Source organism: Physeter macrocephalus, chromosome 16 (genome assembly GCF_002837175.3).
Source record: "Physeter macrocephalus isolate SW-GA chromosome 16, ASM283717v5, whole genome shotgun sequence".
Classification (NCBI taxonomy): Eukaryota; Metazoa; Chordata; class Mammalia; order Artiodactyla; family Physeteridae; genus Physeter; species Physeter macrocephalus.
This window is the reverse complement of record NC_041229.1, coordinates 62,429,915-62,448,133: the sequence shown is the minus strand read 5'-3', so window position 1 is coordinate 62,448,133 and position 18,219 is coordinate 62,429,915. Positions and strand designations below refer to the sequence as shown.

The window sequence follows — 18,219 nt, the reverse complement described above, 5'->3', positions numbered from 1 at the left end:
AAATCCATGTAATGAAAAGAGGACCATCTGAAAGGAGTTTCTGGCACTAATGGCTGCTTCATTCCTGCAAGAGGGAACCAAGTACGGGTAAAGGAGAAGCTCTGAGTCTGTCAGCTGTAGCCTTGAGCTCACAAAGGGGGCAGAGTGGAGGAGGCTCCTGGATCATCTTGCAACCCCTCTCTTTAGAGAACATGTTGTCTTTTTGTACTCTTCCCTCCTTCCTTGCAAGCCCAGCTTTGCTTCTTTGACCCAACTTGAATTCCCTACTGCAGAAATACTCAGCTCCTTTAATACTTAGCTAGTGTTTCTGAAACATCCCTGGGTAGATCTCTGCCTTGGACCATTTCTTTTTTCCTTAACGGTTTTTGTTTAGAAGTCCTTTGCATATATCCAGAATGACATGGCCCATCCTTTAACTCTCTGGGACCCAAATTCACAGACTTCTTCTCTTTCTTTTTCCTTCCTACAAGGATGAGGGATTTTTCTCCTATTTGTGTATAGGGAGCAAGGGGGAGACAAGGGTGGGGAAGCAGTGTGAAGGATATTGGATTCTATGCTCATTAAAATCAGTTGCATGCAGAAGCCCCATGAATTCTGCCATGGATTTTTCCAGGCCAGATTCATGAGTTTACTGAGAATTAAATTGAAGCAGAGCTCACATAATCAGATTTGTCGATGCGGGAAACTTGGCAATAGCTTGAAAAATACTGGCCCAGCCTTCCACGGCTGGTGGGCAATGTCCCCTCCTGTGGCCCGACACTATTTGTGTTGTGTGTTGTCCAGAGGAGACAAGATGAGGTCTACTGCCCAGCGTGGGCTATCACACCCATGTGCAGCTGAGCCAACCCACGTGCTCCCTGGGTTGCAAGACGATTATGCTTCACCCAGGCATCTCTGGAAAGAGTGTTCAGGGCACTGAGGCTGCCTTACTGACATTTCAGGGGTCTGTGGGAAAATTTTCAGCTGCAAATAATGCTGTAAGATATTAGAAGTCAGATTTTTTTTTTTTTTTTATAATTGTGCCCAGACCATGTGGGAGGTTTCCAATTAAAAACAGACTTTGCATTTCAGTCTAATGACTGGTTTAACATGTATAATTCCCTGTTGGCACTTCCTTTGCATATTAAAATGACTGTTTTTCAAATCTGTCCTTTAAATACACAATTGGCTACAATGCAGGCTATAAATATCTCTTCTGTGCTGTATTAATTAGAAAGTCGAGCATCTTATACATTTTAATGTACCCTGTCATCCATACTGATTCTAGCATTTTCAAGAGAACATTTCTGTGTTTGCTTTCAGACTTAAGTGGATAGAAACGATCTTTATTAAACACATTGGGAGAAGAAAAAAAAAAAGAACGAAATTATGTATTTAGAAAGGTTGATGGTCTGGCTAAAGTAATCATTCTGCTGTTTTGAGTGGAATCTTTCTGATAAAGGCCAGGTAGGATTGCCTGAGAGAAGATTAAGATCTGTGGGGTCACAGTTCTCTAAGCTGAGATTCTGAGGGGTGTACAGGGATGGAGAGGGGAAGAAGTAGAGGAGGGAGAAGGACGGAGGAGGAGAAAGAAAGAAGAAATGGGAGAGCTTAGAGGCACGTTGGTAATCTGACTCTACCGCATTGCTTGTAGAATGGTGACTCCTTGTCAATCAGCTCTCAGTGTGCTGCTCACCTGACTCTTTTCCTGTGGCCGCACTAAGACACCAGCTAAGAATCCACAGCTGGCACCCCCCGGCCCCCAACCCTGGGCATAGCGGACTTGCAATGAGAAACAGCTCTAGGCCTCTCACCGGTCGTAGTCCATGACCGCTATGGACAAGTAGATTTGGTCAATATTCTCGGGAGGGACGTCAAAGACTATGGCTTCGTTGTAAACAGGATTCAGAGTGTTCCTCTTGGTGGATGTTTTCCTCTTCTTCAATCGTCTGCCATCACACATCAATGAGACTTTCACGTAGGGATCTGTACAGACCATGAGAAGCAGAGGTACTGTGAGGAAACATGCAGAGTTAGGCCAGCAGTTTCGTCACGGCAGACTTTCAAGGACAATGGTATGCAGAACCCCTTTACCTGCCTGTGGACTGGAGTTTGAGGATTTTAATGAACACGATGTCTGGGCAGGGACTGGAGTTGGGATAATTAAGTCATTCATTCAGGAAAAAGCACAGGACTCTCTCCCCTCAAAATGAGTGGGATTTAAAAATAGTGTGAAAACATGTTACCGAATTAGATTAGGATCCAGGACCTGCTTGGCTGTCACAGGAAGGGAAATGCAAAGCCATTTCCAAAGCATAGGGAAACAGGCTGTAGGACCTGACTTGGAGCCACCTCAGGGAATCTTTTTCTAAAAACTAGTTCTTTAGGAAAGGGAGAAGCTAAATTCCTAGAGGACTGGGAAAACTTGGGGTGGGGTGGGTTTCCTTCAGTGCAGGGGCCTCAAGCCCTAGAGTTGCCTGCAGTGGGGTTGCAAAAGGAGAAGCAGTTCAGCAGGGAGAGAAAGGACACAGGCTTGCTTGTGGTGCCATGCTGGGATGGGGTGACAGGTGGCAAGGCTGGTCTCTGCTTCAGGTGGAACTTTCCTGGTTTCACCTCACTATTCTGTTCAGTGGGGAGTCCTTCTTGCTTCACCTGCCTAACCATGTGTTGCTCTGACACCCATACACTGTCTGGGGGGACTTAGAGGGCCAGAAGAGGCCATATCTTTTTTTCTGCTTGAATAAAACACTGGCATCCAGGAAGCAAACTATATTGCATCTTTTGATTTCAGTGACCAAAAGCCAGTGAACTGGTGGTTTTGCGACCACATTTTGGGAGCCCCTGAAGAGGTGGCTTGTGAACTTGTATCAAAGGAACTGCATATCAGGGTATTTTCTGTTAGGGTTTAGAATTTAAGGCTACATGCTTGATTCACTGGAAAAACCAAACTGCATAGTTCACTGATGGACCTTTTATATAAGGATATTGGATATCAATCTTCTAAAAGCCTGAGGTGATGATGATTGTTTGTATGTGAGGAAAGGCCCAATTAGACAAGCTATATCAGCATGTGCAAACTGTAGGTCCAGTCCACAATTATGTGAAGGAGAAGACCTAAGAGAGAATAATGGTAATAATAATGAGAGCTAACACTGAGGAGCATTTAGTGTGTGCCAGGCACGGTTCTTAGGTGTCATATGTATTAACTCACTTAATCCTGTAACAACCTAAAGAGCCAGATACTATTATTGTCCTCATTTTTACAGATGGGGAATCTAAAGCCCAGAGAGATTAAGTGACTTGCCCAAGGTCACACAGCTATTAGGTCTAGGACTAGGATTAAACTTAGGCAGTTTGGTTCCAAAGTCCACACACTTTATTACTCTACTGGAAGCTTCATAAGGTGCTACATAAGAACGTAGGAGGAAATCTGCATTTGAGATTGTCCCACCTGATGCTCCTGTTATGTCCATTGCCTTTAAATTCCTTGCTTTTATAATGGTAATGGTCAGCCTGCCAGCCGTGGGAAGATAGCAGAGGGAAAACATCAGCTCTCCAAGATCCACGTTGTCCTGTTGAGAGAGCACAAACTGAAGCAAGAGAAAGTGTCTTCAGCCTGGTGCACACAGAAGCAGGGGCAGGGCAGCATTGCAAGGGACGGCACTGCTCCTTCCCCTTCATGTAATCAATCAGATGAAGGAGAATAAATGCCTGCACTTCAGGAGCACCCTCCCTAAGGAAGCACACTCATCTTTAAATGGCAGAGCTGTGGAGACCATCCAGGGTTCTGCCCCTCTATCCAGCTACCTGCAGCCCTGCACAGCATCACACAGGTCCCGCAGCCCCCAGCAGTCCCCAGAGCAGAAGCCCCCATAGCCTTAACTATGCCCTACGGAGCCCGCCGTGTGGCTCCACTCATATCCCCATCACATCCACCCAGAGCCCCCAGGACAAAGCTACACAAAGAGGTACCCCATGGTGCTGGGCTGCCCCACTGGCAGCCCAGACAGGCTCTGCACACAGCCCACCCTTAGCCTTGTGCACTCTCTCAGATAGGTCTCCGTACAGCCCCTTGGAGACTCCCATCCCCCATTTCCTACATAGCATAGCCCGCAAAGTCCTCCAGGCAGTCACCGTCCATATGCATTCTTCCCCTATAGCGCCACACACCTCCCTACAGAGACGCCCCCACCCCAAGTTTGCTGCAATACCTCCGTACACTCCGGCAAACACTCCCCATCCCAGCACGCGCACGCGCACGCACACACACACCCCTCAACCCACCAGAGCACCTCACGCAACCTGGTTACATGCAACCTGTGCAGACCGGCACGTGGCTCCACTGGACCCTGCAAACACCTAGTCCCTACAAGGCTCTCAACGAAGACCCTGCAGCAGCCTGAGAGTGGCAGCCCGTGACAGCCCTGGACACACTTGGACACCTGCCCAGCCCCTGCGCAGTCTCCAGGCAGGAAGAGAGAGGTGGGGACCCAGACCCCGCAGGCCCCCAACGGCTGACCCCCTGGCTCCCACTTTGCCGCAGCTCTTGCCTTCTCTCAATGTGTCTCTAAGAAGCCCCATTTCCCTCTGCTGGGGTAAACATCTCCTGGGGCAGTGTGCAGTCATTCAAATAGGTCAGAAGACACAATTCTCTTTCTCCTTTTTAGCCCAGGGAAAGTATAACCAGAAAGGAAAAAAAAAAGCCAGTTCATTTAGTTTCAATTTCTGTGATACCTGAGGTTATCGAGCTGGGTGTCTGTGTCTAATTAATACAGTTTCATACTGACAGTGCTCTGGGGAGTCTGGCTTTTGCCCTCAATATCCACAGACTCCCCTCCCCTCCTTGATTCTCCAAAGATGCTACTATTTTTAGAAGCACAGATTCAGCTCTGTAAGGTCACCTCGCCCAACCTCCCTCCTTGACCGCTTCTGCAGGAGGATGAGGCAAAGGGAGTCTGTTTAGTCGCTAAGGCAGATGGATTGCTCTGTATCCTCGAGCTCTCCCTGCTTCATGTAAATAAATGACCTCTCCTCGCAAGCATGCCAGGCTCTTCTGGTTCCTGGAGCCCTAATATCAAGAGACCCAGGTAGCTGGGCCTTTCCCCCTGGGGTGGAGATGTCACACGGGGCAGGTGCTGGACTGCTTTGTGCTCTCGGGTTCCCAACTGCAGGAGTAGGGTCTGCTGTTACTGAAGGATCTGACCCAGCTTCCTGCTGGTGGCAGAGGAGAAAAAGGAGCACAGCTGTCCCCATAAATTATCTTTTCCCCTCTATACTCCCTGGCCTATTCCTTTGCCCTTGGACCTTTCCTGTCTGCCTTAAGCAGAAAGGCCCAGACACATGTTCTTCTCAGAGGACTTTTCACTGCACCTGGCTCAAGCCCCCTCCCCTCTCAGCCTGCCCCAATAATCTTGGTTTTACAAAGTAAAACAGGAGCAACCAAAACCATGCCTAAGAGGCTTCATCATCATTTTTTCGGCATACATTTTCTGAGGGCCCACACTGCACAAGCTCTGTAGGGCTCAAGATGTGACGATGCAGTCCCTGCCCTCAAGAGCAAGGCACATAACTGAATGTAATGTGTCAAGCTACTTTTGTCCTAAGTACATTTTTCCCCAACGTAAACCTCATTCATAAATATTTATATTATATTGCTGTTTGCTCACGAGTTAAAAGGAAAAAAAATCGCACTTCAGATTTGGTTATATATCCAGAATATGAACTAGGGCAAAAGTCCACTTTTGTACTTAAAAAAAAAACCCTGAGCAAATTAAAGAAAAGTTTATTAAGGGGAAAACGCTTGGTTTGATTTCCAAGTGTTTTAAAAATAAATCATTTAAAATTATCTAAATTATGAAAGTGAAAATGATAAAATTCAAATACAAAAGTTTTTAAGTATAATCGTAAAATATGTCCTTTTCTTATGTACATACCACCTAAGTCACTCCTTTCCCCAGAGTAACACTGTGGATAATCATGCACATTTTTCTTTTCATCCATTATCTATCCGTCCATTCATTTATTCACTTATTCTTCTAACATTTGTTGTGGTTGTGGTTGCTGAACATTGCTCTCGTCCAGGTGCTGAGAGCTGTTCTTGCCGTGGTGAACAACAGATGTGGTCCCCTGAGAAGTGATGGGCTTGCTGGGATACAGAACAGAAGTTGATGGCACCTAATGCTAACTCTGCTTTCTCCCCATCAGCTGACGCTGATTTGGGGTTAAGAATCTGTAGATCTTGATGTTTATAAACATTCCTTAATTCAGTGGTTCTCAACCAGGAGCAATTTTGCTCCCCTAGGGCACATTTGGCATTATTTTTAATTGTCACAACTGGGGAGGCAGTTGTGTTACTGACATCTAGTAGGTGGAGTCCAGGGATGCTGCTAAACATCTTACAATGCACAGGGAAGCCCCTCACTACAATGAATTATCTGGTCCAAAATGTCAATAGTGCCAAGGTTGAGAAACTCTGTCTTATACAGAAGTGCTTATATTGTTAGTAAAAATTTTTCCAGAATGCTGATAAAAGTCAAATACGAAAGAGTCGTTGAGTGTTTGGCTTCTTTTCCAGCTTGACAGAAATCAGATATGCAGAGGTGCCCTGGGGGGTACAAGGGGAAGGAAAATGTCATACAAAGAAATGCTTCATTTGCTCCTGCTTTGTGTGGCCAAGTTCCGTATTGTTGGTAAGATATATATATAGGCAATTTATAGCAAGTGTGTGTGTGTGAATTCTCTACCTGCCAATCCGTAAACTCTTTCTGTGGTATGTTTGCCTGTAGTGGTCTACGATAGCTCTGGTTTTTGTGTAACTAGCGCACTTTTGCATTCCTGTTCTTGGGTTCTTCTGGTGAAGTCCTTCCTAATTCCATGAAGTTCTAGAAGGGCTGCTGCAGGAATTCAGACTGACCAAAATATTCATGTCCCTATCCACTACTGTCTGTTCAGGGGTGAGTATGTAACCCAAGCAGGGAGATTTAGAGTCTTCCCTGGGACTGAAAAAATCAGTACTGAGAAAGAAATTTTCATTTGATTGTGGTTATTCACTGAAAAGATATGAAACTAGAATTGCTGTGAGGTTCTTGTACTTTATATACTATAAATAGTATAATATCACATTAAGTTAGTCTGTGTAAAGATGTATACTATGAACCCAAAAGAAATGACTAAAATAATACAAGGATTTATAGTTAATAAGCCAACAAAAGAGATAAGATACATGCTTTAAAAATATTAAGTTATGGGCTTCCCTGGTGGCGCGGTGGTTGAGAGTCCGCCTGCCGATGCAGGGGACACGGGTTCGTGCCCCGGTCCGGGGAGAGGCCACAACAGTGAGAGGCCCGCGTACCGCAAAAAAAAAAAAAAAAAAGAAAAAAAAAATTAAGTTAATCCAAAAGAAGGCAGAAAAAACTGAAAAGGGAATAAGACCAGAAGAGACAAATATGATAGAAATAGAAAACAATAGTAAGCTGGTAAATTTAAACTCAACTATTCCAATAATTACATTAAATATAAAAGATCTAAGCATCAAAATAAAAGCAAAGATTATCTAATTCAATAAAATAACAAGACCCAATATTATGCTCTCTATAAGACATTTAATTTAAATATAAAGATATAAGTATATTAAAAGTAAAAGAATAAAAAAAATATGCCAAAAAAAAAGACATGCTACACTAACACTAATAAAAAGAAATCTGCAGTGGTTAAATTAATATCACACAAAGTATAGGTAAGAGCAATGAATATTACCAGGGACAAAAAGGGTCATTTCACTATGATAAAGGGGTCAATTCATCAAAAGCACATAACAATTCTAAATATTTATGCACTTTATAGCATACTGTCAGAATACATGAAGCAAAAACTGATAGAATTGTGAGGATAAACAAGTTGTAGTCAGAGATTTGAATACTTGAACAATACTATCAACTAACTTGGCCTAATTAGGGGCATTAAAGAAACACCCTACCAAACAGCAACAGAATACACATCCTTTTCAAGTGTACCCAGAACATTGAACAAGACAGACCATATTATGGGCCACAAAACAAGTCTCAATTAAATATGAGAAGATTCAAAGTATATTTTCTGGTTGCAATGGAAATGAATTAGAAATCAATAACAAAAAGACATCTGCGAAATCTCTACATATTTGGGAACTAAGTAACTTCTAAATAACCCATGTATCAAAAGGGAAATCAAAAGAGAAATTAGAAAGTATTTCGAACTAAATTGAAATGAAAAAACAACAAAAATTTGTGGATACAGCTAAAGCAGTACTCAGAGGGAAATTTATACCACTAAAATGCTTATATTACACAAGGAGAAAAGTGTCAGTTCACTGACCACCACTTCCACTTCAAGAAAAAAGCAAATAAAAACAAATTAAAAGCAAAATAAGCAGAAGAAAGGAAATAATATTAGATAGAATAATGTAAAGATGTATATTTTAAACCATAGAGTAGCCACCTAAAGAATCAATAAGTACATGTAATAAGCCATTACTGGAGATAGACTGGAACCATAAAAATACTCAATTCAGAAAAGGCAGGAAACAAGAAAAAAAGAAAGAAAGTACAGGTGGAACAAATAGAAAAGACAGATTTAAACACTACCATATTGATAATTACTTTAAATGTATATACCTTATAACTTCAATTGAAAGTACATAAATTTTCTGATAGGATCATAAAGCAAGACCCATCTACATATGCTGTCAGCAGGAAATCCACTTAAAATATCATGACAGGGACTTCCCTGGTGGTGCAGTGGTTAAGACTCCACGCTCCCAGTGCAGGGGGCCCAGGTTCAATTCTTCGTCCAGGAAATAGAGCCCACATGCATGTCACAACTAAGAGTTCACATGCCACAACTAAGGAGCCCGGGAGCCGCAACTAAGGAGCCTGTCAGCTGCAACTAAGGAGCCCATGTGCCCAACTAAGGAGCTGGTGAGCCACGACTAAGGAGCCTGTCTGCCGCAACTAAGACCCAGTGCAACCAAATAAATTAATTTACTAAAAAAAAACATCATGACAAAGATAGGTTTAAAGGAGGAAAAAATTAGGCCATGTAAACAAAGCCGGAGTGGATATATTAACATCAAGAAGATTTCAGAGCAAGGACTATTACCAGGGAGGAAGGGAATATTTCATTGACAAAGGCTAAAATCATCAAGAGGGCACAATCTTAAATGTGTATGTTTCTAATAACAGACCTTCAAAATATATTAAACAAATCTGATGGAATTAAGAGGAGAAACAGGCAAACCCACAAGTGGAGTTAAGAGATTCCAACACTGCTCTATCAGTAATTCATTGAACAAGGAAGCAGAAAAGAAGTAAGGATATAAAAGACTTGAACAGTATTATTGACCAACCTGACGTAATTGATATTTACTCTACCTATAATACTCTGTCAAACAACAGCAAAATGCACATTCTTTTCAAATATACACTAAACATTCAGCAAGATAAATCATATTCTGGGTCATTAAAAAATTCTCATTAAATCCAAAATGAATGAAATCATACAAAGTATGTTCTTTAACGATAATAAAATTAAAGTAGAATTCAGTCATAGATATCTGGAAAATCTCCAAATATTTGAAAATTAAACAATACTTTTCTAAATTACCTATAGATCAAAGAAAAAAATCATAAGGGATATTAAAGATTATTTTGAACCGAATGGTAGTGGTTACATGACTATATTCATGTGACAAAACTTGTACACTTAAAATTTATTAATTTTATTGTATGTAAATTAATGGGGATTAAAAAATTCTGAAAAGACATTTTACAGAGGACTGTATTTTTGTCTTCTAGTTTTACTGTCCTGAATTCAGAGAATATGTCTTGATGGTTTTAACCACTGAAAAAATTATCCTATCCTATCCCATTCATTTGTGCTCAAATATGTCTGAAAATAATGCCTATACTCTATTTGTAGGGGACATATTTCTATATGTCTATTAAATCAAGCTTGTTAATTTTGTATCCAAATCTTCTTCCTCTTGGAATTTATTATGATTTTGTCCTTTAAAATATGGTTTCTTCCCATTCTACTGTTTCACAGCCAAATTATTAGCAAACATTTAAACTATGGTTAAAATATTTATTTCTCTGCTCACTGAAGTTTCATAAAACCCATATCATCCCCCACTAGATACATTTTTCATTTTCCTTGTGTATGTCCTTGAGTACTGTTTTTCCAGTGAGGGTTCACAGGTAGTTAAAGTAATCTTTATTATGCTCTAATTCTTTTTTTTTTAAAAATAAATTTATTTATTTATTTATTTTTGGCTGCGTTGGGTCTTTGTTGCTGTGCACAGGTTTCCTCTAGTTGTGGCGAGCGGGGGTTACTCTTTGTTGCAGTGCGCGGGTTCCTCATTGTGGTGGCTTCTCTTGTTGCAGAGCATGGGCTCTAGGCACATGGGCTTCAGTAGTTGTGGCACGTGGGCTCAGTAGTTGTGGCTCACGGGCTCTAGAGTGCAGGCTCAGCAGTTGTGGTGCACGGGGCTTAGTTGCTCCGTGGCATGTGGGATCTTCCTGGACCAGGGCTCAAACCCGTGTCCCCTGCATTGGCAGGCAGATTCTTGCCACCAGGGAAGTCCCTGTGCTCTAATTCTTAAAAGAAAGTTAGCTGGGCACAGAATTTAGGTTAAAATTATTTTACCTTAGAATCTTCTATTTTGTCACAATATATTCTAGTACTTCATGTTCCAGCTAGGGTGTTTGATGCCATTCTTTTGCAGATTTTTTTTCCCTCAAGGAGGTTTTAAGATTGTCTCTTTGTACTTTTACTTTGTACTTGTACCTTCTGAAATTTCCCCAAAAGGTACTGATATCTTGTTTTCACTGATTTTGCTTGGTCCTCAGTGATTGATGTTAATTGGAATTTTTTTTCTCTTGCTTTAATCTCTTTTTCTCCAGTGATCAGTTGATCTGTTTGTTTACTTTGGACCTTCTCTTTCATGATGTTGGTTTTCTAGGACATCCCTAATTGTCTTTATTTATAACTGAAGGGTCAAAGCAAAAGTCTTTTACAGCTCATCATTTTGTGAGGAGCCTCATGAGGGAGTGGAAGCAATCTCATATTTTCACCTGATATATATAACTGGACATCCTGAAGAATTATTCTTTAATACTACTTGCACGATATTAACATTGCCAAAATTATTGAACTTTGGTTTTATAGTAGGTTACAAAAGTTAGGCAAAGAGAATCATTATCAACAGACTTTTGATACACCAGTCTCCTCAATATTTTCTGAGTACCACTGTACTGGGGGTCCTCAAGACCACCCTCAGGTCTGATGATTCATGAGAAGGATGCACAGGACCCAAAAAAGCTGTTCTACTCATAGTTACGGTTTATTACAATAAAAGGACACAGATTTAAATCCGCAAAGAAAAATAATTACATAGGGTGGAGTCCAGGAGAAACCAGGCATGAGTTTCCAATTGCCCTTTTCCAGTGGAGTCACACAGATAGCACTTAGTTCTCACAGCAGTGATGTGTGACAACATATACAAAGTATCACCAACCAGGGAAGCTCACCTAAACCTTGATGCCCAAGGTTCTTACTGTGCGTGGTACCGAGTACCCACATGACTAACCTTAGCTGGTCAGTCTTTACTCCCTTCATCAGAGGGGGATCAGCACAGCCCAGAGCCCTAGGTGAACAAAAACAAGTGTCCATCATAAATCACACCATTAGCAAAAAATTTTTGGTGTGGTCCAAGGTCTGTTTTACAAAGAACTCCTATCAGTCAGGATATTCTAAGGGCTTAGAGGTTATCTTTCAGTCAAGGACTAGTCCTTTCTTTGGAATGTGCAGGGTAGGGTTTAGGCAACCCAAGCTTGCTGAGACAATCCTTTACTATACATACACCATGCCCTTATTTCAGCTTGCCTTTTCACACACATTTTCCTGTACTGAAAAGGGGAGAAGTGGTTGTGGTCCATACACTTGTGTACCTAACCATAACACATTCTCAAACAGAGGTCAACAGTTGATGTCATAGAAGACATCCGGAAGGAGGTTAGTTAACTGCAGGGCGTGGCAGAGATGTTAGATAGGATGAGAGCTGACCATAATGCAATTAAGCTAGAACTCTGTAATAAAAAGATAACTAGAGGGTTTCTATATGTTTGGAAACTAAGAAATACACTTCCAAATAAACCATGGTTCCAAATAAAAATCACAATGAAAATTAGAAATATATTGAACTGGATGATAATAAAAATTATACATTTCAAAATATGCGGAATGCTGTGATATTGTGATTTATAATAAGAAATATATATATTTGGGTTTCTTCCCTTTTCCTGACACAGGGTTCCTGACACCCATGTAAATTCCTAAGTGATAAGAGTACTAGGAGCATCTTTTGTTCCAGTGAGGCAACTGATGGGCTGCTCCTTGATGGCTTCTGGATGGGAACTGGTCACCCAAAAGACCAAGCCATGATTAGAAGCTTGAAATTTTCAGCACCAGCCCCCTCTCCAGAGATGGGAGAGGGCTGGAAATGAAGTTAATAATTGACCATGCCTACATGAGAAAGCCCCCATAAAATACAAAAGTATTGGTTCCAAAGACCTTCCAGGTTGGTGAACACATCCGTATACCAGGAAGGTGACACACCCGCAACTCCATGGAGACAGAAGCTCCTGTGCTCAGGACCCTCCCAGACCTCACCCTACGTATCTCTGTTCACCTGTATCCTTTATCACATCTTTTAATAGACCGGTAAAGCAAGTAAATGTTTCCCTGAATTCTGTGAGCTGTTCTGGCAAATAATCGAATCCAAGAAGGAGGTCATGGGAACCTCTGATCTGTAGCCAAGTTGGACAGAAATTGTGGGTAACCTGGGGACCTGCTACTTGTGACTGGAATCTGAAGCCAGGGACAGTGTCATGGGACTGAGTCCTTAATAAGGTAGATAGTGTCAGAATTGCAGGACACCCAGCTGGTCTTGCAGAATTGCTTGGTAGAGGAATAACCCCAACATGTGTGGTGTCACAAGTGCTGTGAGTGTGGTAGCAGTATGAGAGTAAAAGAGAAACACACAGGACCCACACAAATGCTTAAAAATCAGATTAAGGAAAAAACTTTTTAGCTTTAAGCACATAACATGGAACAAAATAAGGCTGATTAACAGTGATCAAAGCATCTATCTGAAGAACTTGGAAAAAGAACAACAAATTAAACCCAAAGTAAGTAGAAGGAAGGAAATAATAAATTTAAGAGCAGAAATTAATGAAATAGAAAACAAATATATTAAAGAAAATCAACGAAGCCAAAAGTTGGCTTTGGAAAGGCTAAATAAAAACTGCTAACCTTTGTTAAAACAGATAAAAAAGAGGGGGCAAGAGAGAAAAGGCAAAAATAACCATGTCATTGTTGAAATGCAACACAACTACGGATCTTTACTAAAAGCATTAAAAAGAGAATAAAAAGATTTTATAAACAACTTTACGCCCACATATGTTAAAAATTAGACACAATGTACATGTTTTGCAAAACACAAAACATAAAATCTATATAAGAAGAATTAAAGACTCCAAATTTCTATGGCTCATTAAAAAAATTGAATCTGTAATTAAACACCTCACCATAAAGAAAATTTCTGGCTCAGTTGGGTTCACTGGTGAATTCTATTAAAGTTTTATGGAACAAATACAGCCAATATTATGCAAACACTTTTAGAGAAGAGAAAAAGAGGGAATACACCCCAATTTATTTTTTGAAGATATCATATTTTGGGTACCAAAACTGGAGGCAGCCATTACAAGAATGGCAAAATTACAGACCAATTTCACTCATGAAGTGAGATTTTTTTAAAAACTGAACAAAATATTAGAAAACTGAATGCAGAAAAACATGAAAATGATAAAATATTACTCATACATGTTTTATCTCAAGTTCATAAGGTTAGTTTAACATATGAAGTTTTAAAAATATGATTGCCCATAGTAACATAATAAAGAGGAAAAGTCATATAATTATCTAAGTGAATGTAGAAAAATATGATAAAAATCAAGCATCTATTTATGATAAGAGTTTTTAACAAACCAGATATGGAAGAGGAATTTGCTTATCTGATGCTGGGCCTCTAAAAACAAGGCTGCAGCACTGGTGTAACTACTGGTGAAATGTGAAAAGCTTCCCAATTAACATAAGAAATAAGACACATTACTACTTCTGTTCTACACTGTACTTGAGGTCCTAGCTAGGGAATTAAGGTAGGAAAAAGAAATAAAAGGTATAAAGTTTTGACAAGAAGAATTCATTTCTGTCATTTATTGTTAGATGATGCTCTGTGTAAAGAAATTTTTAAAAACCTGGGGAATTCCCTGGAGGTCCAGTGGTTAGGACTATGCACTTTCACTGACAAGGGCCTGGGTTCGATCCCTGGCTGGGGAACTAAGATCCCTCAAGCTGTGCGGCGTGGCAAAAAAAAGAAAAAGAAAAGAAAAGAAAATTTAAAAACCTAAGATAAATTATTAGAATTAATAAGCATGTTTCTTGATGACTGGTAGACTGATGGATATGAGATAAGTAAAAAAAAAAAAAAGATTTCATTTTTATATACCAGAAAAAACAGGTTAAAAAAAACCAGAAAAAAACCCTCACTTAAAATAGCATCAGAAAACATCAAAACCTTGGAATATATTTACCCCAAAATGACCACTATTTCTTTATAGGAAAAAGATAAAGCATTATTGAGTAAAGTTAAGGAAGGTCTAAATAAATGAAGAGATATACCATGTTCACAGATTGGAAGAACTCAATATTATACAGATATTCTCCAAACTGATCTGCAGGTTAAATGTAATTCCAATCAGATTACAATTTGACAAACTGATTTTAAATTTAATTTGGACATGCAAAGTGCCAAGAGCAGTCAAGATTCTCTTGAAGAAGAACAAATTGGGAGATCTTACTCTACTGGATAGGAAAACTTAACTAGAATGCTACTGGACTAGGGTAGTATTTGTGCAGGGCAAATAAACCCATGGAGTTGTATAGAGAGCTCAGAAACTGACTCATGCATGTATGGACATTTGTCTTATGTACCGATTCTCTTCATTTGCCTCTCCACCCACTCCCTGCTCTATGCCCTTAAAGGCTGTCCTCTACAGAAAGAAATAAAATCTGATGTAGTTATTAAGAGACTTAAACATCTGACAGAGTTTGGGACAAGTTACTGATAGGCACCCACACACAGCAAATAAAACCAAAATAACTCATTTGTTGGTTCTTCATTCAACAAACATTGATGGGATGCAATTATTTGCCAGGTACTCTTCGGGGTGCTGGGAATCCATCGGCAAACCACAGGCAGAAGTCGTTTGCTATCATAAGTCATATTTCTTAGGTGTGAAGCTTGATAATGAGCAACATAAATTATATACAGACACACACACGTATATATACACATATACACATACACATAAATACACATATAATAACACATGTATAATAAAATACAGAGAAGAAAAAAGTCGAGAAGAGGGATTAAGTAGTGTTGAGCAGTTAAATAAAATGTTAAGTGGGGAAGGCTTCACAAGAGAGTGCCTTTTTGAGTGAGGACCTGGAGAAACAAGGTGAGAAAGCCAGTAATGCGGCTATAACTGGAGGAGATTCCACGCAGACCAAGGAGCAAGTGCAGATGCCCTGAGGTGGGAGTGACCTGCTATGTCTGCGGAAGGGAAAGGAGAGAGTGAGAAAGGCAGAGAGTAACAATGGTCAGGTCATAGAGGCTGTGAGGGACCAGATCATTCAGGTTACCAAAAGAATTTTGGCTTATGCTCTGAGTGGGAACGGAAGTCATTAAAAGGAGTGAAGCAGTAAAGTAGCACAATGTGACTAACAGGATCACTCAGGCTCCTGTGTTGAGAATAGTCTGAGGGGACAAGGGTAGCAGCAGGGCCATCAGTTAGATTACTGCAGCGAACCTTGTGAGAGGTGATGTGGCTTGGTCCAGAGAAAGCAGTGGTGAGAGGTCATCAAATTTTGAAGATGAAACAACAGGGTTTTCTAATAGATTAAATGATAGAAAGAGAGTAGTCAAGAATGATTCCAGTATATTTGGCCTGAGTTAACGAAAAGGTGGAACTGCCATTAACCCTCATTTCTAAATGGTGAGGGAGAAGGCACTGGGCTATGGGAGAGACCAAGAACTCAGTTCTGCATATGTTATATGTACAATCCAAATGGGGACGTCAGGTAGCCAATTAGATATGAGTATGGAGATCAGGGGGAAGAGCCAGGCTAGAGGTACAAATGACCAACTCCTGGGGGAACAAAGAATGTAATCACACTACACGGTTCAGCTACAAACTAAGTTTATGCAATAGTGATATAGATATGAATAACTATCTCTACAAGTTTATGATATTACTATTTTGAGAAGATGGAGGAGGATAGAGTGTGTGTGTTTGTGCAGTGCATTTACGAGCTAAATCTTCAACTTCCACAATAAAATTAAATAGAAATCTAAAACTAAATAAAATAGATCGTTGAAAAAATATAGAGGTATACTTTGAAATAAACAGTTGAAAGTATGTGCTTGGAAGAGTGGGAATTGAGGCTGGGGGTATAAAACATAAAGAGGACTTGTTATTTAAAAGCCCTGAAACCTGGACATATAGTACAACAGAATGAATCTGAGTTCAAGTCTTAGTGCCTCCCTATTATTAATGCAACCTTAGATAAGCTACATAATTTCTCAGTTTCTCAGTTCTCTGCTCTCAGTTTCCTCATTTGGAAACTAGAATTAATATCTAAAGCCTAGGGCTGTTAAAAAGATTAAATGAGAAAACCTGCATCTGCAGTAAATATGAGGTGGCTATTATGACTACAATTGATTACATGTTTCTCATTCTCACTGGCCTCTGTACTCTTTATCCATCTCTCCTAGTGGCTGACACTTAGGAGTAGCTTAGTCAGTATTTCTTGAATTGATGCACAAATGAAGAGGAGGTGCAAGGGTTCTTGGACACCTGCTGCAGCCCCAGTAGCCTAGCTTCCTCGAGACTTTGGGTCAAATTTCCAGGAAGCCACCAAGCTATGGAACATTTGGTCACCACCCACCCTGATATTCCCCAGCACTACTGACTCACTGAGAAATCCTGTTCTCACAGAGTCTCTTACAAAAACAAAAACGCTTGCAAGATAAAGCAGCAAGAAATCATTATTTATCAAGTGGAGAGGAAATCCCAGTTGTAGCATTTCCCTTAAGTGTCATTCATTCTCACTGTAACAATTACACTGATGGCCCAAACCTGGCCCACCTGTAACATGGGAGCTGGTAACGATTTGGTCATTCAGTTTTCCCAGAAACTCCAACTGTATTCCTGATGCTTGCCCCAGACATGACAAAATTGGCAAAAACACCTCTTTTCAGTGACAGATCCTACCAATAATTAGCATGCACTGTTAAAGAAACTGTTGATTGCACTTTATTTATAGATATTAACATGATTAATTGCACTGGAAGTGTTCCTGGAGGATGACGCTCTCTGAGCTGGTGCTGGGGCACGAGTGAACCCCTCAGCCCTCACAGGGGACTGTGAGAGGACTGCCATCAGCTCACTCCTTTTCCTTTTCTGAATCACTCCCTGAAATGATTCTAGATCTAATTCCATAGGACTGGCCCTACATTAGAAAGTATTACTCTGACTAATGATATGCTCAGCTAGGAATGGACAGGAGAATAACATCCCATACATGTAAAGCACTTTACGGCTGACCAAAAACATTCACATCACTATCTTATCTGATCTTACCCAATTCCCTGGCTTAAAATGCCACTTATGTATGGATAACTCCAACATTTATATCTTCATCCCAGCCTCTTCCCTGCATTATAAACTCATACACCCAAGTGCTTTCTTTAGATGTCTAGTTAATTGGCTAATAGGCATCTCAATCTTAGTATTTCAAAAATGGAGCTGATTTCCTTCTCCTGCCCCCAGACTTCCTACCTGTCTTTTTCATCTCAGTTTGGTAAACACATCTTCCCAGAAGCTCCCCAAATCTGGTAGTCATCAAATTTACATTCCTCCTCTTCTCTTACCCTCCCACATCTGCAAGTCATGTTATTTTTCCCTTCAAAAATACCTAGAGGGCTTCCCTGGTGGCGCAGTGGTTGAGAGTCCGCCTGCCAATGCAGGGGACACAGGTTCATGCCCCGGTCCGGGAGGATCCCACATGCCGCGGAGCGGC

The 18,219-nt window shown here is 40.6% G+C and overlaps 1 protein-coding gene across 2 annotated transcripts in view; it reads right to left on the bottom strand.

The window, feature by feature from the left end:
* The window catches only part of SYT9 (synaptotagmin 9), a 196,336-nt gene that overhangs the window by 48,647 nt on the left and 129,470 nt on the right, over positions 1–18,219 (bottom strand). For both annotated transcript variants that reach the window (XM_055091631.1, XM_024118965.2), the window contains exons 4-5: positions 3,431–3,551; positions 1,794–1,965 (exon numbers count right to left, since the gene is read on the bottom strand). In XM_055091631.1, the coding sequence (XP_054947606.1) occupies positions 1,794–1,965; positions 3,431–3,551 (293 nt within the window). The remainder of the gene's footprint in view (positions 1–1,793; positions 1,966–3,430; positions 3,552–18,219) is intronic.